This window comes from Peromyscus leucopus, chromosome 7 (assembly GCF_004664715.2).
Source record: "Peromyscus leucopus breed LL Stock chromosome 7, UCI_PerLeu_2.1, whole genome shotgun sequence".
Taxonomy (NCBI): domain Eukaryota; kingdom Metazoa; phylum Chordata; class Mammalia; order Rodentia; family Cricetidae; genus Peromyscus; species Peromyscus leucopus.
This window is the reverse complement of record NC_051069.1, coordinates 94,444,685-94,466,719: the sequence shown is the minus strand read 5'-3', so window position 1 is coordinate 94,466,719 and position 22,035 is coordinate 94,444,685. Positions and strand designations below refer to the sequence as shown.

The 22,035-nt window shown below is 43.5% G+C and overlaps 1 protein-coding gene across 1 annotated transcript in view; it reads left to right on the top strand.

The window, feature by feature from the left end:
• Nucleotides 1–22,035, top strand: part of Col6a6 (collagen type VI alpha 6 chain) — a 139,558-nt gene that overhangs the window by 90,554 nt on the left and 26,969 nt on the right. Inside the window, 8 exon segments of the mRNA XM_028869990.2 lie at nt 2,863–2,925; nt 5,963–6,025; nt 7,072–7,122; nt 10,129–10,164; nt 11,044–11,106; nt 18,222–18,284; nt 19,460–19,495; nt 19,607–19,643. Coding sequence (XP_028725823.1) covers nt 2,863–2,925; nt 5,963–6,025; nt 7,072–7,122; nt 10,129–10,164; nt 11,044–11,106; nt 18,222–18,284; nt 19,460–19,495; nt 19,607–19,643 — 412 coding nt within the window.

The window sequence follows — 22,035 nt, the reverse complement described above, 5'->3', positions numbered from 1 at the left end:
AAAGTACATTCATGACTGCTCGTGATGATGTTTATTCTTGGTTTTGATAAAAGTGCTCTTTCCAAATGCATGAAAATTTCATAATTTCATAGCAGAATTAAACTAGTGGTAAAAACTCTTCTGTATTCACATCTTTGAATCATTAAAAGCCAGCTGGCACCACAATGGAGATTTTTCTTTTAAAAATATTAGTAAGTACAAAGAAAGATGAATATCAGGTCATTATCTCATCTGTTGATATCAAATATTGATGTGGATATGTAGATGAGTTGAAATCCAAAGTCCTTGGTCTTCTTTTGCTCTAGGATCCAAAATGGTATCCAAGACTGTTAGTGGAGTAATTCTTCCATGTTCCGCGCAGGACACCTTTGTTCATGGGACCCTTTAATCTCGCTTTGGCAAGATGTGGCACAGTCATAAATCATCCAGCCTTTGGCATTGCCAGTTAGTCAAAGGCACCCTGTCTCTCTACCTCCACTTCCATTTGTCTGGCTGGAAAACCTGCCTTTCTTCTTCTGCATGGTTTTTATGAAATTTCCATGCTTGTTGGCTGGTTAAAAGGCAGTTTTAAAGACAAGTGGAATTTTCTGTGTTTGGGACATGATGAATGGGATTTCTAGATTGCTGTTTCCAGAGGAAATCCACGGAGACAAACACGGCCAGACGCACAGGAGAGTGCTGCTCTTTGTTGGCTCTCCAGACCCATTGCCATAGGTCTCGTATTCTTTTATGGCACACGGGGAGCCCTCCGGTAGAAGAGTGTTTTCTAACAGCAGGCTTGAAAGCTTTCCTTGGGACTCATATCTTGAAAGGGCATGCGATTTGTATTGATGGCATACGAGAGGCTTATTAAGTTACGCAGTACTCAGTGTTCTGCATAAATGGAATGTGCTAATCCAGCCAGTATGTGTCTGTGATAAAAAGAAAAAAAGCCGAAGTACTATGCCTAGGAAGATATTTTTGAAAGGAACGACAGATTCCTTTGTGCCACCTTTTGTCCCATCTTTTATTGCCCTTAAGTCCCTTCTCTAAAATCTCCAAATGCTAGGAAATAAAGTGGAAAACTAGGTCCAAAATATTAATCTTACTTGGGGATGTAACTGTTCTTTGAATATGTGTTGTTAGTTAAATAACACTAGTAGCATGCACACCAACCAGGTTAGAATTAGCCAAGAACTGACATTCTTCTCTGTAGAACCAGCACTCAAGAGGGGGAGGTAGGGTGAACCCGCCAGGCTCTCTACTGCATGGTTTCACATTTGTGATCATTCCAATGGCCTTGGTTAAACTCAGTGGATCACAAAACCAAAAGGGAATGAGGAAAAGAGGTTTGTAGGAAAGAGGAGTTGACGGGGGTTGGGGGGGGGGAAGAGGGGTGGGGATGATGAGAATAATCAGACTACATTATGCTCATGTATGAAGTTGTCAAAGACCAACATATGCAAATCAATGCTAATTTTCTAAAAGAAGTAGAGGTGGAAGGATTAGGAGTTCAAGCCTTAGCTACTTAAAACTATGCTTCAAAAAAACTGACAGGGTGGGGAGGAAAGGGGAGAGGAGAGTCATGGGAGGAAGGTGGACTGTTCCATGAAATGTGGAGAAGATGGAGGATTTCTGTTGTCTTCACAGATGGTGGCATAGTAGTCCTAGACATCGAATCTGGAGCCAGGCTGCCTGGGCCTGGTTCCAGGCTTATACCTTTATATCTTATCTGTGTGACCTTGGACAATTAACAATGGACGTATCTCCTGCAAAAGAACAGTCATAGCAGCTACCTCATTGGATGTTGTGAAAATTAAATGGTTTGATAGATGTAAATGCTTGCAACTATTACTTGCATAGTGAGGGCTGTATGAATATTTTTATTACTGCAATATTGTGTCTATATTGCCTAATTGAACAGATACATTTTCTTACTTTTATTTGTTTGTGTGAGAGTACACACATGTACACACCACAATCTATGTGTAAACACCAGAGAGCCAACTGGAGGAACTGGTTCTCTGCTACCATGTGCATTCCAGGAATTGAACTTGGGTCCCCAGGCTTGGTAGCAAGCACCATTACCCACCAAATCACCTCTCCAACCTGAAAAGAGGCAGCCTGTGGCACGAAATGTGGTTCGTATTTTGAGGGAAACCCTGCTAGACACAGAACAACATGTAATCCATGTTGTAATTGTCAGGTTTCACCATCCTGCAAGATCTAGGTTGGATGGTCCATGGACTCACCCCTTTTACTAATTGGGCAAGTATTTACAGTAAGTGCTTCCTAGTGGCAGGTCCTGTTCTAGGACACAAAGATGGCACTTCTGTTTTCTAGCACTTTCTAAAAACCATTTCAGAATCTTTATCCTGTGCCCCCTGAACACACTTTTGTTACAATGCTAGTCAATTTTAGTAAAACTTTTTGATCTTTCTAATGTACATCCCATAGTTTGCAAATGAAGATAAACACACACACACACACACACACACACACACACACACACACACACACCAGCCCTTGCCTGTTGTAGAAAGCATTCTTTGAAGGCCAATGTCCTTTGGAAAGCTTTCTTGAAATGTTAGACACTTCAGCAACATCTGTTCCTTGAGCAAAACAGTGGGAACATAGACTCTGTTTGGACACAGAGACTCACAAGGAAGTGTAATCATTTAGACCACATCTGGACAGGGTTACTTTATTAATTTTTTTATTTACTAGTCTTTATTTGACAGCCGCAATATTTTTTCCAGAGCGGGATCAGCTCAGCTCATAACTCCTCTCCCATCTGTACTTCATGTTCCATAAGACATGTAAAAGTGTTAAGAGAAAACTGCGTTTTGTCTCATTGTATCTGCCATCCTTGTTTCGTTCCAGGGGCCTCCAGGACCCGGAGGACAAGCGGGGAATCAGGGCCATTTGGGAAGCCAAGGAAATAAAGTAGGTCACATTCTTTAATACAGCCCCTCCAACGGTCGAGTTTGTGCTACCCGAGAGAGCTGTGGCTGGCTGGATGAGCCAGAGCCCTTTCAACACAAAGGAAAACACATCTTGTTGCCCCTAAGCTCTGGCTTGATTCTTGGAGAGCCAGAAATCTCTAAGGAACTGGGTGTGGACCGAGATGAAGTCAGGGACTCCAGCTCAGCATAATTGCATGAAGGGCTACACCCCATCCAACTGACAGATCTCGGGAGGAAGGCAGCTCTGGCAAGGCCTTCCCGCCCTCTCCATCCTCTCTGCACCATCCCATCCTTCCTACCTCTCTTGTTCTCTCCTTCTCATGTGAACCTTTGCTAAGGACCTTTTAAAGCTCAGGCTTCTGTTGTCCTGGGAAGCCGAGTACAGGAAAGCAGGGTCTTTGCCTCACCAATGTGTCTCTAGTGCTTAAAACAGTGCCTGGCCTGGATCAAGAACTTAGTATTTATGAATGAATGCAATTCTAGGAGCTCTGATACATGGGGCATGAAATCAGGCCCAGAGAATTTAGAATATCTTGAAGACAGCAATCTATGGCATAAAGAAGACAGAGAGTAAGAGGCTGAAATTGAGGTTTGAGTAGAGTAGTTAGGAGTATTTCCGTGCTGGAAAAGGAGACATCAAAGAAGATCCAAGCTCTGAGAGGCCTTTAGAAGATAAACACTTTGAAGAAGCAGAGAGGGGGAATGGGGGGAGGAGGGAGGAACAGGCAGGAAGACATGGGACTTAGAGCATCCTAGGAGAAATTATTTTGAAGAATAATTATTTGTGTGAAAAATTATGTAGGCACATCAAGAGCAATGTAGTGTGTGGTTGAATCTTCAGCCACTAGTACAGCATTGTCTACCTGTTCTGAAGGGGTTGTGTAGACACAGCCAGACCCTTGGGAGATACTAAGTGGACATCCTAGTGTAGACTGTTCTGGTTTTATTTTTTGAAGGCTGAGAGCTTGGAAATAAGGAGACTAGTCGGTCCCTCTCACTGCCTCCAAGACCAGCAGTGACTGGGGCATTTAACAGGATGAAAACTAAATGTGTGATGGTTCCACACAGCTCTTCTGAGATAGCTGGGGCAGAGGGAAAGGGCGAGATGATCCAGGGATTCCGACATAACTGTGATCCCATCACACCTGCAGAAGGTTGTGAGGAAGGGCGAGTGGGAGGATGGAGGGACTCTTGGGCTCTGAGGCTGGAGGCGAGAGCTAGGCCTGCTTGGAGATGTGGGCTTCCGCATCATACAGATGAAAAGAACTTTTAATGGTGCCTGTTTAGAAGAAGCATAAAGGACACACAAGACAAGGTTGGGGAAGGAAGGGAAAGGAAGGGAGACGATCAACCCGCACAGAAAAATTCAGGAAAGAGCCATCACATGTGGTGGCCAAGAGGCTCTGCAGATGAGGCCCCAGAGTGGCCCCTCGGACAGGAGAAAGGAAGGAGACCACTACCAGGCGATGAACACTGTGTCGGTGCAGACAGGGATGCAGAGCAGCCATCAGCGCGGACAGGGAATTCCTCCTTTAAAGGGGAGAAAAGGATGTCTCTGCTTGGGCCTGCCATTGTCTAGAAAAGCTTGGAGTGTGTTTTCAGTGGCAGGGGAGACAGCAGGGTGTTAACGATTGGAGAAGGGGAAGGAGGGGAATGAAAGTGTGAGGCAGACCGAGAAGCTTTTCATAGAGTGGAGGGATTTCCTGCTGGAGTGAATTTGAGGCATACACTTCGGCCTTTGTATTGGAGAAGTGCCAGGGAGAGCCTGTGATAGAGGAGAGCAGGGAGCGATGTGAAGACAGTTCATTGGTTTGTGTAATAAGATACAAGGGTAACCAGGACAGGCACCTTCCAGAAGGAGGGGCTCTGGGGCATGTGGTGTGTCAAGAATGGTCAGAAAGTGACAATTTGAAAGAGGAACCATACTGGCTTTGTGTCCTGGGGTATGCTGTAAGGGAAATGATGCCACGGAATAAAACTTCTCTTTGGATGAAGAATGTGTGTGTGTGTGTGTGTGTGTGTTGTGTGTGTGTGTGTGTGTGTGTGTTTCAATGGATGTGTGCTGTCAAGGTCATTCAAAAACAAAAGTCTGTTAAACCATCCCAGTCTGGAAGAATCTATGGAGACATCGCAATTGGGAAACTCTTGGGTACCTGGAACCAAGAGCAAATAGTAGGAAAAACCAAGAGACTAAAGAATGGGTTTGGGGAGTACAGTGAATCAGTATTGGTTGTTCATTGTGTGAGCATGAATGACTGCGGCTAATAGGTCAGCAATGGGGGAGGTAGAAGTGTGGGATGCTGGGGACTCTCTCTGTGTGCAACCGTTCTTTCTGTATATCTGAAACTATTCTAAATGCAATGTTTTCTTAAAAAGGGAGCTCATCTTCCTTCATAACCCCATGAGCATTTTCCCAAGTAGCTGAGGTTTCCCCACACACTGCTGAGATTGGTTCATAAGCCACACTCTACTTGTCTTTGCTGATCTACACTCGGGTCTCTAGGCTAATACATCTGCTGTCCTCATAGCTGAGTGATTTGCACAGGTCATTGTGGGAAACAATTTTTCTAGTTTTTTTTTTTTTTTTTTTTTTTAACAGTAGAGAGATTCCTTCCTGGATCAGGATGGGGACATTTTCATGGTACTGAGTGTCTAAGATGGTGAACTACCCTCAACAATACATCAGACTTTCTGAGACATCGGTGGTAGATGGAGGCCAGCTCTTTGGTCAGCCACAGCCATTCCTTACCTGTCATTTGTACAGTACGCAAGCCTGAATACAAGCCCATTGCCATGACACGTGGGACTTTAACGGTGCCCTTGCCATCATTTCTGATTTGCCATCACACAAACCATCTAGTGGAAGTCGGCCGTGCTGATTCACACCTGGAATCCTAGCACTGAAGGGCTGGGTAGGAGGACTGCTGCAAATTCACAATCAACCTGGGACTCAGAAGGAGATCCTGTCTCTAACAGAACAACTGATTTAGGACCTGTTCCATTTTTCTATTGAACAGGGAGAGCCTGGAGACCTCGGGGGAAAGGGAGCTGCTGGCTTTCCAGGTCCTCGGGGCCTGCAGGTAGGCTGGTTTTCACTACTTTTGACCAGGACCTTGGAACCTTTTACTTCAGTAGTGAACTAGTTACTTTCCTCTATGCTGGGACCAAATACTTGATAAGAAGTAACAGGAAAAGAAAGGTTTCTTTTGGTTAGAGTTCAAGAGGGCTCGATCCAGCATGGCTGGGAAGGCAAATAGGCAGTGACACATGACACATGACTTCTGCTGCCAGGAAGCAGAGAATGAGCGGGAAGTGGGTCTGCTCCTAATGGATGGCTTCCCCCAAGGCTCCACCCACAAAGATTCCACCACCCTCTTGAAAAGTACCACCAGCTGGGGACCAAGTGTTCAGACACATGGCCTATGGAGGACACAATTCATACCGCAGCAAAAAGATGTCTGCGCTGCATCCCTGAGGGATGCTCAGAAGAGCTTTAAAGACTCGGTCTCAGTCTAGCCTTAGAGTGTTCTAGCAGTAACTGAGACAGGCATCACAGACATTTCTGATTGACCAGCTTTTCCAAGGTAGCCGGAGCCACAGACAAGATGCTCTTGGGATGAGATGGTAAAACAGACTAAGCTTTCTATGTAGCATCTTCCCGTGACCTCTTCTGACCTTTTGTTTTCAGGACCTCTTTATCTGAGACCATTCCATCCTTTCACCATTGCCCAGGGCTTCTACAAGCATTGGACAGTAGTAGCCAATGTGTGGGCAGTTTGCCGTGGCTTGTTTTGTTCAGTGAACTGAAAATGGATTTGAGCTAAAGTATTAATGTACAGAAGCTCTCCAAAGAGTTGGGTCATCATGCTGCGTACTTCTGAAAGTTTACAGGATGCCCAGCTTATTCTTTTGATGCTCACAACAACTACAGAATAGCTGTAATTGTTAATTCTATTGTTCAGGAGCTTTAACACCATCATTAGTGTCCCTGTCACTCATCCAGCTAGAGGACCCTGCTTCCTAGTTGTCCCTGATGAACCCCCAAAATCTATCAGTCATGTCCTCCTGTAATAAGCCCCCCTCCATCTCTAGTCTGGATGTGCATGGTTAGTGGCTTTGCTTACAGGGTGACGACGGCAGCCCGGGATATGGCAGCATTGGCCGCAAAGGATCAAAGGTAAGTTATCCCCTAAAGCTGGGGTAACCTATTCTATGCTTTTGCTTGCTTGTTTGGCTTGCCATGGTTAAGAGAAAGAAGGCAATATATAATTAGTCTGGTCCAACTGAAAATCTATTTGATAGCTCACTTGTTGATGTCCTGTGGGCAGTCTGGTAGAGAATCATGTCAGGGTTCCAGGGGCAGGTGAAAATGGAGAATTAAAAATGAATCATCTGTGTTTCCCTGTGATGTTGTGGCTATGGGACATGGCCTGGCATGCTCCAGCTTGAACTGCCTTTAATCTTAGAGGTTCTGTGTGGAGCCTCACTCAGGAGCTGTCTCACACTTTGTCTTCCTAATGTTATGATTGCTTCAGCTATTAGTGAGAAATTTTGTAGCATTTTCTTAATGCATTTGCCCAAATGGTAACTTAAAAATAAAAATGATTATATTGTTACTGGATATGTAAATGCCTGAAAATAAGTAAGTTGACTAAAGCCAGTCATTTTGATATGCTAATAATAACGACTTTAAAACTATGATAAGTGGTTGGGAGGATGGTTCAGTAAGTAAAGCATTGCCTTGTAAGCATGAGTTCCTGAATTCAGTCCCTAGAACCCACGTAAACAGTGGTGTGGTAGTGGATACATATAATCTCAGTGGTGATGGGAGACAGAAACAGGTACACCTCCAGAACTTGCTGGCCAGTTAGTCTGGCCTACTTGGTAAAGTTCAAGGCCAGTGGAGACCCTGTCTCAAAATAAAGGCCCAAGGCACCTGAAGACTACCACCCAAGGTTCTTCTCTGCCATTGTCTACATGCATGTACACACATGCACATGTACAGACCCCCATACAACCATGCTTATGTATGTGTACACATATAATCATCATGAAAAATACACAATTATTATTACAAAATGCCAAGAAAATATAAACAAAAGTTAGAGAGAGATCCATGATAAAGATCTGAGAGATAATGAAATCATTAGTAGAAGAGTAGTCTAAAATAGTAGAAAGGATCAGTGTACAATAATGGAGTCCCATGGGGATGATCCCAGATGGTATTGGGAGAAAAAACCACAACTGCTAAAGATTTTTGAAAAATTAAAACTAAAAAATGAAGAATTTTAGTAATGTTCATTAGAACATAGAATAATTGAAAACAGTATTCCACAGAAAAGGAAATATTTAATAGCCTGTGACATTGAACATAGACTGTCTATAAAATTAATACATATGAAGTTTATTATAAAAATGTGTGTGAACATGGGGGACCACATGTGCACACATATGTGAGTGTGGAGGCCAGATGTTAACAGGTAGTGGGGTGGGGCAGGGCTGAGCAGGACTGGGGGTGGGTCTTCCTCTATCCCATCCTACCTTATTTTTGGAGACAGGATCTCTCACTAAACATGGAATTCTCTGATGGGCTGGGCTGGCCATTGATCCCCTGGGATTATTCTGCTTCTATCCACCGGTACTAGGGTGCCAGGGATCAGAGTCCTCTGCTTGCAGACTGAGCACCATATCCACTGAGCCATCTTCCCAGACCTCTGTTTACAATTGGTACATAAAAACTTGAAGTAAAGACTCACAATATACTTAGAAGAACACTTACTCCAGTAGTGCCTAAAATGCGTTTTTAAAAGCTGGAAGGAGCTAGAACAGGGATCTAGAACAGCTCCGGGTAGGAAGACTCAGGTGGTTTTTCTTCTTTTTGCCTTTTGAATTTTATATGCATCCTATATATAAAGATTTTTTTTTACATCAGAAAAGCTTTACTTTTTTATAGATTAATGATAATTGGAAGTTGGGAAGTCGGGAAGAAGATCAGGAGGTTGATTGATGCTCTCTGTATGTGTAAATTCATGTCACTCCCTTACCACTGGTGATAATAGGTGTTCATCAAAAGCTTTAAAAATGCTAAAAAATAAAAAAATTAGGGGGTGAGGGATGGCTCTGTGGTAAGAGTGCTTTCCATGAAAACAAGAAGACCTAAGTTCAAATCCCTAGCACCCGTGGAAATGCTGGCTGTGATTGTGATGCTTTTAATCCCAGCATGGCGGGCGTGGGGTAGAGATGGCTGAATCCTGGGAGCTTGCTGGCCAGCCTAGTTCCATGTTCAGTGAGGGACCCTGTCTCAAAACTAAGATGTTGAGAGTGACAGAGGAAGACACATGACATACTCTTGGTCTCTACTGGCACACCCATGAGTGTGCATCCCTTCACACACACATGCATGTACAAAAGAGAAGAGACTTTATTTTAGGTAACATAACATTCATTATCAGATGAGGGTAGGTATTGGTGAAATTATTAAGGCCACTCCGCATAGTTAAAAGGGAGGCTTATTTTGTGGGGTAACTTACAAGTGAAGGGATAGGTTACAGGGTCTGGGAAAGGTGTAGAACAGTCTGCCGATGTTCTCTGGAGCTGGTCTCCCGAGTCCAGGGTCCAGGAACCAAGAGAGCTCCCTCCTCCGGATCTTGGGTCTTCAGGGTCCTCTCTCGGCTCCGCCTTGTAGGCGTGACAGTTACCAAAGCCTCAAAGGGGGTGGTATTTCCAGGTCAAAGCAGGAATGGCTACCCACTACAGGTAGGAAAGCTCTTCAGTGAGTCTGGCCAAAGGAAGGTAAGATGAATGGTCAGGTCTGGATTCTGTTGACTTCCTAAACCTTTCCATCGAAACCCACTTGAGAAAGGTCACTTGTCACTCAGAGACACATGGCCAAGTGACCCTCTCTTCTTTAACATACGCTAAGACACACTGTAATTCTCCAGATCACTTTCTCCTCAAATATTTCTGCCTGTCCTCTTAGATTGCCATCTTGCTTATGTAACCCACGAGTAACCGAATTTAGAAACTGGAATGTGTTTCTCCGATAGTGCTGCCTAGTTTCCAGTGGGCTCAGCCCTTCCTTGATGCACAGACATATAAACAAAGGAGGTGGTAGAATTACAGTCAATGTAAACCTACTTGAGCTGAGTGTGTATGTATTGATTTCCTCTGTTGTTGACTGCAGGGACAAGAAGGATTCCCTGGAGAAAGTGGACCAAAGGTACGTGCACTTCTCAGTCCAGGGCTGGGGACTCTATCTTAGGACAGTTGATGAGAAGTAAATATTCCACCGCAGGGTGGGGTATCCTAGGGAAGAGTTCGGTCACTCCTATCAAGTTTAATATGATCTGTTTGTTTATGAATACAAGAACTTTAAAAATATTCCACTTTAAATTTTTTTAATTGTAAAGGGAGAAAGATAATCATTTTGAACGTTTTTTTCCTCAAATATTCTCCTTCCCTATTTTCTTCATTGCTTAAGCAGTGGTTCTCAGTCTTCCTAGAGCTGTGACTCTTTAATTCAGTTCCTCATGCTGTAGTGACCCCAACCACAAAATTATTTTCATTGTTACTTCCTAACATGGATTATAAATATCTGTGGTTTCTAATGGTCTTAGGCCATCCCTGTGAAAGGGTCGTTCAGTCCCCCAAAGGGGTCACCATGCACAGGTTGAGAACCGCTGCCTTAAAGGGAAGTAAAATGTAGAGAAATAAAGCAGATGCTGAGATGTTACCTGGCTTGAGTTTTCCCAGTGTGTTTGTAGAAACTGCTGTCACGTGACTAGTCAGCAATGATAACCTCCACCTCCGTGCTTTCATTCCCCTGGAAAATTTTACTGAACTCTGTAAATGTCAGACCCTGTGGCAAGGTCAGAAGATCAAACAAAAGGAGTACTTAGTTCTCCAAGGAGCCTGAGTTCTGGTCTGGAAGACTGACCCATGGGCCAGTGATGGCATGGTGTGGTGTGGAGAGAGCAACACAAGGCAAAATGTGTATGACTTGACATCTGAGTCAATTTACAAACATAGATATGCCTCTGTGACATCTGTATTTGATTTCAATAATAATTCTTCTTTTAATTTTAATATATTTATTTAGGGTGAAACTGGGGATCCTGGGGATCCAGGAGAGGCTGGCCCCAAGGGAGCCAGAGGCAAAACGGTAAGCTATCCAGTGGATAACTTCAGCTGCTATGTGCGGATATGTCTGGGCAGAGAAAGACAGAGAAAGAGAGAGATTGATGATGTTCATATGCATGATGAGTGTGTGTATGCACACATGCCAGATGCATGTTCATGTACTGTGTGCATATAGAAACCAGATATCAATGTTAGGTGTCTTTTTCAATCACTCGCCATCTTTTTCTTTTAATATTTAAAAAAAAAAAAAATTGAAAGAATGTGAGTGTTTGCTTGCATGCATCGAAGCATACTCATGAATGCCTGTTGCCCACAGAGACCAGTGGGCATTAGATCGCCTGGAACTAGAATTACACGTGGTTATGAGCTGCCACGTGGGGGCTCAGGAATCAAATCCAGATCTTAAGCAAGAGCAACAAGTGCTGTTCACTGCTGAGTCATCTCTGCAGCCCTTCCCTCCTATGGTTCAAGTCAGGGCCTCTCACTGAAGCTTATACTTACTAATTCAGCTGGACTGACTGGCCAGCAAGCCGGGGTAGCCTGCCTCTGCCTCCTGGTTCTGGTGTTATTAGGTACGCACCACGGTACGTAGCTTTTATACGGGTATTGGAATTTAAGTCAGGTCCTCATCTTGCACATTGAGCTCTTCATCAGCTGAGTCATCTCTCCAGCCCTTCCATCCTATGGTTCAATTCAGGGCCTCTCACTGAAACTTATACTTACTAATTCAGCTGGACTGACTGGCCAGCAAGCCGGGGTAGCCTGCCTCTGCCTCCTGGTTCTGGTGTTATAGGTACGCACCACGGTACGTAGCTTTTATACGGGTATTGGAATTTAAGCCAGGTCCTCATCAGCTGAGCCATCTCTCCAGCCCTCAACTCCAGCTCCTTTGGCAGAGCCTCTTCCTCGTTAATGGTCATTAGAATTGTCACCTAGTCTTAAATACAAAAAAAATTAGAAAATGTGTGCATGAAAAATAGACCTCACACTCATCTTCCAATGCCACCAAGAAGGCAATGAACTGTTTTATCAACCAAGTTTACCCATTCTGTGGCCAGTGTATCATTCTTAACCATGGAAATAGGATGTTTTAAAGGGGTTTTTGTGATCCAAAGCAGGTTCTTGTATGATCAGTTTAATCCAGTCTTCCTAGCAGACTTGGTGAACACTAATATCCATTAACATCTTGCCTTTATTATCAAAGCTTTTGTTGAACTACTTTTAATAAGGTCCTCTCCTCGCTTACCAGGTATTTCCTGTGTTTTGTGGGATTTCCGGGTGTCAAACCGAATGTCTTCCTAAGTTGATGGGAGAGTTGAGTATTGCCTAAGGCTTCGTGTCGGTTGAACACAACTCTCCACCATGTGTCACAGGAGCCAGCCTCAGGTTACAGGTGGTTAGAAATGGAGGTGGTAGCGGCGCCTTTTATCAGTATTAGGAAGACATAGACAGAGGGATCTCAAGTTCAAGGCTATCCTGGACTACATAGTGAGCCCACGTCTCCAGAGAATGGAAGAGGGGAATAGAAAAAGGATGGAACACTTGCATTTATTGACTTTAGATTTGTTTAATTGAGATTTTATTGTGATGAGGCACTCTTAGGTCAAGCTTTTATTGAACTTCTTTTATTGTTTTATTACAAAATAAAACTCAGGAGTTAAATGTTAGGGAATAAACCTGAGAGATCACGGAATAACAGAGAAATAGTTTGAAAAAGTTCTCTTCTCTACCTTACCTATTGAAGAGGCCTGCACATCTCCCTTTCTTATTCCTTCTATGTGTCCCTCTAGCTTCCTGTGAGTCAGCCAGAAAACTCTATGGTCCACTCCAGCCAGCTGAATGTGAACTCTGCCCTCTGAACCAAGGTCTGACTCCATTGGCTGTCTCGGAGCAGCAACACAAACAGATCTCCCACAGCAAACTGTCTCTCAGAGTCTTTGCCTCTTTTCCTTCTGAACAGCCTTGATTGGAAAAAACCTGTCTATGACCTTGTCCATGACAAGGTCTTAGAAAAACCCGGATACAAAAATACACACTTGAGAGTTTCCCGCGTTTTCTCCACAGTGAATTTTACTGTGATCTAGTTTCTCTACATGCTCTAAGAGGAACTTTATAGGGACCATGTTTGGAGGTTTTAAGGCTTCAAAACAAGGAATGTCCTCTTCCCCCTGCTGCTCCCCAGGGGTGGGGATGGCAGTGGCTGCTTCCAGCTGTAATTCTCTTCCTCGTATGTGTTTTCGGATTGCAAGTCTGCCCTCAGCAATGATGAAGATGAATATAATTAGAAAAATAATTGGAAAAGACTTTCAAATTAATCCAGATGTCATCTGCATTGAAACGTCTCTGGATCATTTCCCTCGCCTTACTAAGGGAGTGGTGTAGCCTTGAACACCAGCAGCATGCTAACAAGTTCAGCCGTTTGTTGGGGCCCTCCCTATCTCCGGGTTTCAGTGCACTTAACTGATGGGAGACACGCAGGCTTGGTGTCTGGGCCTCTGGAGAGGCTTTCTGGTTCCGTCTTTGTTCTCCGTGTTGGACTGCTGTAACTTCCTAGTTTCTCCCGCCCCAACTGCTTCCTCCCCCTCCCCTTGACATGAGTAATATTTGGATTTGAAATTGGAGTTTAAACATTGAAAATGTCCAGGGTTTCTCCTGGAAGAGCAAATGTTTTCTCTGGAAAGATTTAGCCTTCAATTATGAATGTTTTTTCAGGTCTCTTGGAGTTACTCTGTTCTTAGCTTGAGTTCACTGAATCTTTACCTTGGCGGTTTTCTTTTAAAAAAAAAAAAAAAATCTATGAGCCTGTTTCAGCTGTGCATATATGTATGTCTGTATGTGTACTGAAAACAAAAATAAAAGTAAAAAAAAAAAATCTTCAAACAGGTTTCAAGCAGGGATCTTGGGCCTGGGCTCTATTGCCATCTGGGGCTGGATAGCCTTCACTGGGGAGGCTGCCCCTGGGCGGTGTGGGCCGTTCAACTGTATCCCTGGAGCTTTCCACTGGACTCCAACTACCACCCTCCTTCCCTAATTAGAGCAACCAGCATGTCTCCAGAAACTGTCATCCTGTGAGGTGGCAAAACCTCTCCTGTTGGACACTTCTGCTTAAAGAGACAGACAGCATCTTACGTTTCCTTACTTTAAAAGGGCTTTTATCCATCATCTTAAAAATGAATTTAAAGAGAGGCGACCCCAGACTGTGACCATGGCTCACTGGTAGAGCGCTTGCCTGATGTACCCAAGGCCCTCACCTCACCCCCACCCGGCACAAGAGAAAACGGCAGTCTCCACCTCCTCCTATTTCCTTGTCTCCAAAAAAACGGCTTTCATCTCAAGTGATTGTTTTGGAACTGGCAGTCTGTTTGCATTCCTGCTTTTTGATGTTTGAATTTTGAGTGATATGAACTTATTTCCCACTCTAAAGTTGGGGGTTTCCCTCTTTTAACCTGACGTTGATCTGCATGCAGAAGACGTTTGCATACGCAGCAGGCATTTCCTGAGCAGCCTGACCTGGTTTCCCTGCTGCCTGGTGTCAGCTGCCACTCCTCAGCTGCCCTGCACCTGGCTTTGAGATCCCCTCCACTCCACCCCTGTCAGCTCTCTCCCTCTCCTTCCCACACCCTCCTGGATTTCCCATCATGGAACACTCGGCCAGGAACCTTGCATTCACCACTTTTCTTATCACTGTAGAGAATGAAGGTTTATTTTAGCTCCCAGTGTCAGAGGATTCAGTCCGTGGTCATTTGGCTCATGTTTGGGGGCTCATGGGAGGAATACCACAATGGTGGGGAACAGAGGAAAATGGAGCCAGCTGGAGACCCAGTCGAAGCTTTAAGGCATATCTTTGCATGACTTGCTTCCTCCAGCTAAGCTCCGCTTCGTGAAGCTTCCAAAGCCTCCCCAAATAGGGCCAACATCTGGACACCAAGAGTTCCAAACATAGGTCGGGTGAGAAGTCATTTCATGTGCAAACCCTGACAAGCTGCTAAGAGGACATGACTGACAGGAACATTTGATGATACAACCAACATCTGAAAAGGACTTTTATTACCTCCAGATGTGTCGATATTTTGGCTAGTGTACAGTTCTGGGCTGGAATTTCTTCCTTGGAATTTTGAAGGCAGTTATGTTTTCTGTTATTTCTGGCTTCTCTTGTTCTTTGGGAAGTCCAAGGGCATTCAAATTCCTGTATCCAGTGTTTTCTCTCTGGATCCCCACTGGATCACCTCTCAGTCACCAGCATTTTAATCTGCCATAGATTTTGTGATCTGGCACATGGTCCATTGTTATCCATTTTCCTGAACATTAAGCAGGCCCCTTGACCCTTGAAATGTGTGTCCTTCAGTTCTAGGAAATGCTTATTATTTTGTTGATTTGTGTCCCCTGCCTCTAGTGTACTCTATTCTGTATTTTTGAGGTACCTATCACTCAGTGTAATAATATAGTCCATTAGTTTACTTTCTGTTGTATTTTATTTGTTTAACATCTCCTTGATGTTTTTCTCTCCTTTCTGAGAAGGTTTCTTGATTTTATTTTTAATATATATCCCATACTTTACCTTTGTTGGTAAAAAATCTGACTGTTCCTTTTCCATAGTATACTATTCTTGTTTCATGATTGAAGCATTTTTTTCCTTATTGCTCTGAGAATATAAATGAGTGCTTTTAGGTTCTCTTTGCTCAACAGTCTGCCTTCTACAGTTTTTTCTTCTGTTTTGACTTTTATCTCTCCTATATCTCAAGAATGAGCTGTGTATTCACACTGAGAATCGAGTACAAAAGTTCTGATTGGGAAGCTGGAGGACATGATTGGAATTTGTCAGATACAAATTCACTGGACAGTGATCTGATGGAACTCTGTGCTTAACATCCCTTCAAACGTCTTCTACCCATTTCTGGAGAGTACAGCTCTGGATTCCAGTTTTCTAGAAGACATAAGGACAGTGAGAGCTGGAGGCTTGCACTCAGTGTGCATATTTTCATTTGGTTTCTGGGTTCAGTGTGGTAACATCGGTCCTCAGCTCTACTGAGAGTCCCATCTCTGTTTTACTTTTGTTTTTCTTTTGCTGGTGGAGAAAAGTGTATCCAACTACCTGCCGAAAACGGCGAGTGGGGAATTCTTGTAGTGATTTCCCACTAACCCTCTTTATTTGGCCTCTTCACCTCTGCTTCTGAGGCACCTGGCCTCCAAAGCCTGGGTGTGGTGATATATTGTTTGTATTCTGAGAACTAAAACTTGCCTGAAGATCAGAGGACAGAGCCAGTCACAGAGTTAGCCACAGGGGTCAGGCAGTGGTGGCACACACCTTTAATTCTAACATTCTCGAGGCAGAGGCAGAGATCTGTCTGGATTTCTGTGAGTTCAAGGCCACACCGGTCTGGCTCTGGGTTTTTATTATAAGACCAATTAAGATTTGTGCAGCACCTGGGCCTTCTGGGAATGTGTGATACCAAACACGCTGGTTCTCCATTTCCCTGCTGCTGGCTCAAGATTCAAATTCCTCAGATCTGCCAAGCCATCTCACACAACACTTAGCTGTTTTCCAGGCTCCAAAACACCAAGACTTCCTCTTTTTCCTGTAGTATTCATTTTTACTCTAAAAGCTATTGTTAAAATATTAGAAATGGGCAAAAGTATTCAATCTGCCTCCTTTTCTCTTGAAGATAAACATAACTCTTAAATAAAATAGGTCATTACGTTTTTGTTTTTGTTTTTTTTTTCAATACTGTCAATATCATTTGGACCCTGGGGGACAGTAATGATTCTTTACTTCTCCACAGGCCATGCTTTTGTAAATTAGTTTTTACATAACTTCACTTATTACTGTAAAAGATATAAATCCTGTAGCATTAAAAATTGTGTGTGCATGCATGTGTGTCTATCGATGAGTATATGCGGATGAGTACAGGTGCATGCAGAGGTCAGAAGAGGGCATTGAATCGCCTGGAGCTGGAATTACAGGTTTGTGACTCTCTTGACATGGCTGCTGGGAACCAAATGTGGAACCTTTGGAGATGCAGGAGGTGATTTTAACCACTGAGAGATTTCTATAGCCTCTTCTCCAGTGGCATTTTGAATGAAGAAAACAATATTGTTTCTTAAACAAAATCTAAACGCTAGCCTTTTCTGGGACAAACTGTATTGTTAAATGTGCATAGAAAAATTTCCTAACATACAATAAACAAGACAACAGTTGTTTCTGTCATTACTTTTGCTGTTATGTTCTTTTCGTTACAGACATTTCCAGCCAACTGTTAAATGTTTTGTTGTTGCTATTTTTGTGTGGTTGGTTTTGTTTCCCCCCACCATGGATTTTGTGACTTAGCATGTGATCACAATTTTGTGTGTGTGTGTGTGTGTGTGTGTGTGTGTGTATGTTTCAATTTAGTTACCTTCATGTTCTTAAGAAAATCACTTTCCCTTGATTCAACAATCCTAGTCTTAGTAATGTTCACTAATAATCAGAATTGTGTATATAACTTCAAAATAGTATTGCTTGTTAACAGCATCCAACATAAATGCCAACAGCAAGGAACCAACTAAATAAATCATGGCATCTCCACATGGGAAAATACCATGAAGCCATGAAAAGTAATTTTGTGTATAAGAATATTTAGTAACAGAAATATGTGTGTATATATGTATGTATGAATGCATGTATATATGTATGTAAATTTAAAAGGTAACAGAGAGCCAGGCATGATAGTACACACCTGTCATCCCAGTGTTTGGGAGACAGAGGCAGGAGGATGGTGAATTGGAGGCCAGTCAGAGCTATACAGGAAGACCTTATATCAAAGAAACAAAACCAAAATCGAGACATCAGGAAGAAGTATGATACAAACCAGTTTTTAAAAATACATCTTAATACCAATGGAACAAGATAATACCAAAGTAGCAAAGTATTCATAAGTAACATTTGAAGAACAAATTGTTGCTGGTGACCCCCTTTTGAGCATTTTAGAAATCTATCAATTTTCTAAATTGATGAAATTTAGAAATTTTCTAAGATGAAGATGAATGTTTTTGCTTTCGGTAGTTCAACTTTTGAAATAGTGTCAGTATTTTAAGTTTGAATTTAAACCATTCACATGATGTATAAAATATGATTACAAAATGAATTAATTCTCCTTTGAGGTATCTGCTGGGCTTCCAGGAGAGCCAGGATCCTCTGGGGAGCCAGGACCCCCTGGACGGAAGGTGAGAGGAAAGATCCCCGGGGAGCTCTTTGCACCTTAGAGGTCAGTGCATGGGCATGCCCCTCTCCACGCAAACATACCTCTTCTCTGCTGCTTGGCCACAGTGTCCACTGTCCCATGCGTTCTAGCAAAGGAGGAAACTTTGGGGCCAATTAAAGATGTCTCTTGGGAGGGAGGAAATGGAGAAAGTGAAAAATCAGACCAAAATGAGGTTTCTCTTTCAAAATATTTTTTTTTTACATTTATAGATTTATATATTTGGGGGTGGGACACATGCCATGGCATATTTTTGGAGGTCAGAGAACAACTTTGGGAATCAGTTCTCTCCTTGCACGTGTGGGTCCTGGTGAATGAACTCAGGTCATCAAGCTCGGCTGCAGGTACCTTTACCCACTGAGCCCTCTCAGCAGCCTGAGATTTCATATTCTTATCAGTGAGTATGGTTCTTGGTCCAGCCGCTGTCTCCATCCTGCGTTAGCAAGTGATCAATGAATGAAGTGGGTGTGTGCATTTGGAAGGATGAGCAGTGAGTGTGATCAAAGTTGCGCTCCTGTGGAACACATCTGGGAGTGTGGGTGGGGCACCATTGCATTTTTTCACTTGTTGTTTCTGTTTGAGAGAAGCCAGACTCTCCCTGTCCGGGATGGGATTGAAATAAGAAGTTAAGCCAGTTTTATTCTTTCCACCCTCCACCCAGACGTGCACATGGGGAAGATGCTGAGATTAGCTTTTCAGGTGTTTGAGGCTAGCCCCTCTGTGCATCAGCCATGGATAGGAATGGTCTAGGCTCGGCTTTGACCTTTGCTCATGGTGGAAATACACCATAGGGTGGAAGACTCAGTCACAGGAGAGGCACCCGGGAACAGGTGACTCAGTCTTTGCTAGTTGTGAACTGAAACGCCTGCTCCAAGGCTCTGTGGGCCACCCTCAGGTGGGCAGCCCTGTGAGGCTCGGGGCTTCTCTGCCAGGACTTGGGGAAAGTAACCTTGCAGGCTTGTGTGCACTCAGGGTTCTCTTCAAGGGGCAGTGGGTGTCCTGACTGCGTTCTCTGCTCCCTTTAACTTCACGGGAGTAAGCCCTTTTCAAAGGTTCCTCCGAGCAGTGTTGGTGCACATCCTGGCTACCGAGGTGGAAGTGTGCAGCCATAAAACGGGTTTCGCTTGTTTCCTTTCCCAGGGCATGAAAGGGGCCCCAGGACTGGCTTCATTTTCCGTAAGTATCTCCTATTCCCACGCGGTACTCTGAGCATGCCTTTAACTTTATTTATGAACTTCACGACCCAGAGAGATGGTTAATTCTCCGTGTTTTGTCTTTGAACCACAGACATGTGAACTCATTCAGTATGTGCGGGATCACAGCCGTAAGTACTCTCCTTAAAATAACTGCCCACACACACATATCCCGCTGCACTCACGATCTATCGGCTTTCTTAGAAGGAAGTTAGGGAACTGGGCTCTCAGAACAGATGTAATTTACCAACCAGTCTCTTCACATGAGAAATGTCATGAGTAAATCTTGAGTCCACAGGGAGGGGGTGGTGCCTATTAACTCCCTCTCTGGCTACCAGAGTGTGTGTGTTGGAGCCCGTTCCCAGTGCTGTGTAGTTACATACACTGGAGGTTTAAACCTGTGGAAGATTGAGGTCAGAACTTCCCTAAAGGTCAAGTCAGTCAGGGAAGAGAAGAGTCCTACTGAGCTGAGTTGGAGATGATTGCTGATGTCAGATGGTAATTGACAGGACTGAGTTCAGCGGTAGGAAGAGGCGGTAGGAAGAGGCGGTAGGAAGAGGCTGCTGGGACGATGTGGGGGGAGCCCTAGTTTTGGTTTCTGCTCTATTACTCCTTTCCTGGAAAGATGAGCTTGACTGGAATTATTGATTGGCTTGTGAAATTTGTAATAACACTTGTTCTGCTGATAATTTTCTTTCTCAAAAATACAAAAGGCAAAAAGCTCTTTGAACGTAAGATCCTTGTAACAGGGTATATTCTTAGCACTGTAAATATCAACTGATGTTACAATTCTGTATTCACACACACCTTCATTGTGTCAAATGTTCATTTAAATATGCACAATGCTCCTTGAGTAAACACAGCAACTGAAAGGAGGCATTAAAAGTTTCTTCAAGGCAATTTTGGGAGAAAAAAACAGATAAAGCAGAGACCATTTCTATAGAGGGTGCTGTTCCTAGAGACACAGAACTTAAAAAACAAACGTTTGTACGTTCATGTGTGTGTGCTCCTGAGTGTATGTGCAACACATGCATGCAGTGCCCATGGAAGCCAGAAGAGGGCATCAGATCCCCTAGGCTGGAGTTACAGATAGTTTTTAGTTACTGTGTAATGGGGAAGCAAACCCAGGTCCTCTGCAAGAGCAGCAAGTGCTCTTAACCACTGAGCCATCTCCCCAGGCCCAGAGCCAGAGAATTTCAATGGCTCTAGAAACCATTCATACCAAGCCGCTCAGGACTCTGCCTCTCCATAGCAGAAAGGAATGCTGGTGGGAATCAAAACTTGTACCTTGAGTCTGTGAAGATAGGCTGTTTTGAGGTTGAATTAGCACAGTAGGGTGTTTTTTTTTTTTCCTGACATGGGAGCCAAGTGGACAGTAAATCATGAGTGGCAGAGCCTTGAGTGGGGCCTGATCTTTCAAAGTGTGAGGGTTCCATCCAGCACACCTGGTCCAAGATACACAACATTATTTCAGGAGTATAACTTAGAACACAAAAGAGTTAAAAACTTCTGTACTTTTTATAAAGGCATGTGACCATGTGAATACAGTCAGGACTCCTCCCAGGCCTGGCCTTGTGGAGGAGGGGACCTCTGTGAATGAGTGGCCCAAAGCAGCACTGCCCAGTTGAACAATTTCCCGTGGTAACGGTGCCCCCTGCACCGTTCAGCAGCCTAGCTGCCAGTCACACGTGGCTTTGGACTCTAAAATGTGAAGAATGTCACCTAGAAGCTAAATTTTTCATTCAATTATTTGAAATTTAAACAACTATGCATGCCTTGTAGCCAGGCACTACAGGTCTAGCCAATATTTATTTCTTTCAGAGTACGTGTATCACTTTCAATTATATGATACACAAACGTCCATTTACAGGGTGATTCTCCCAAATCCCCAAACATTTTGAGTGCTGACATAATGTCACAAGTAGAAAAGTTCACACCTAATGTGACAAACTGTGGTCAAAACATGGGCACACTAAATACAATGTATATACTCACCTTCACTTTATATACATCAGCACATATGAAACATAATGAGTTTTGTCTTGAGACTTGGGTCTGCTCCCAAGAGATTTCATTATGTATATGTGTAAATATCCCACACTGGAGGAAAAAATCTGAGATCAGTAACACTAGTAGTTCCAGCCTTTTAGATAAGAGAAACTCAACCCATGCAGGCATGTACTATGTGTACATAGAGACACATGCATGCAAATTTATATGTACATATGTATATGCATGTATAGTTCTGCATGTATGTGTATATGGTTGAGCTTGGGATGTAGGCCATTGGTGGAGCACTTGACTAGCTTGGGTAAGGGCCTGGTTCAATCCCCAGCACTGCCGAAGACAAAAGGGATGTAACACAGTGGTAGAGTCCTTAGCTGGTCATGAGAAAGTGAGAAAAGCCCTGGCTTGATCCTCATCACCCCTATACCTCCTTTAAAAAACAAACAAACAAAACAAGAAAATCTAACAAAAGACGCATACGTGTTTGCACATATATAATTGACATCTATAGATCTG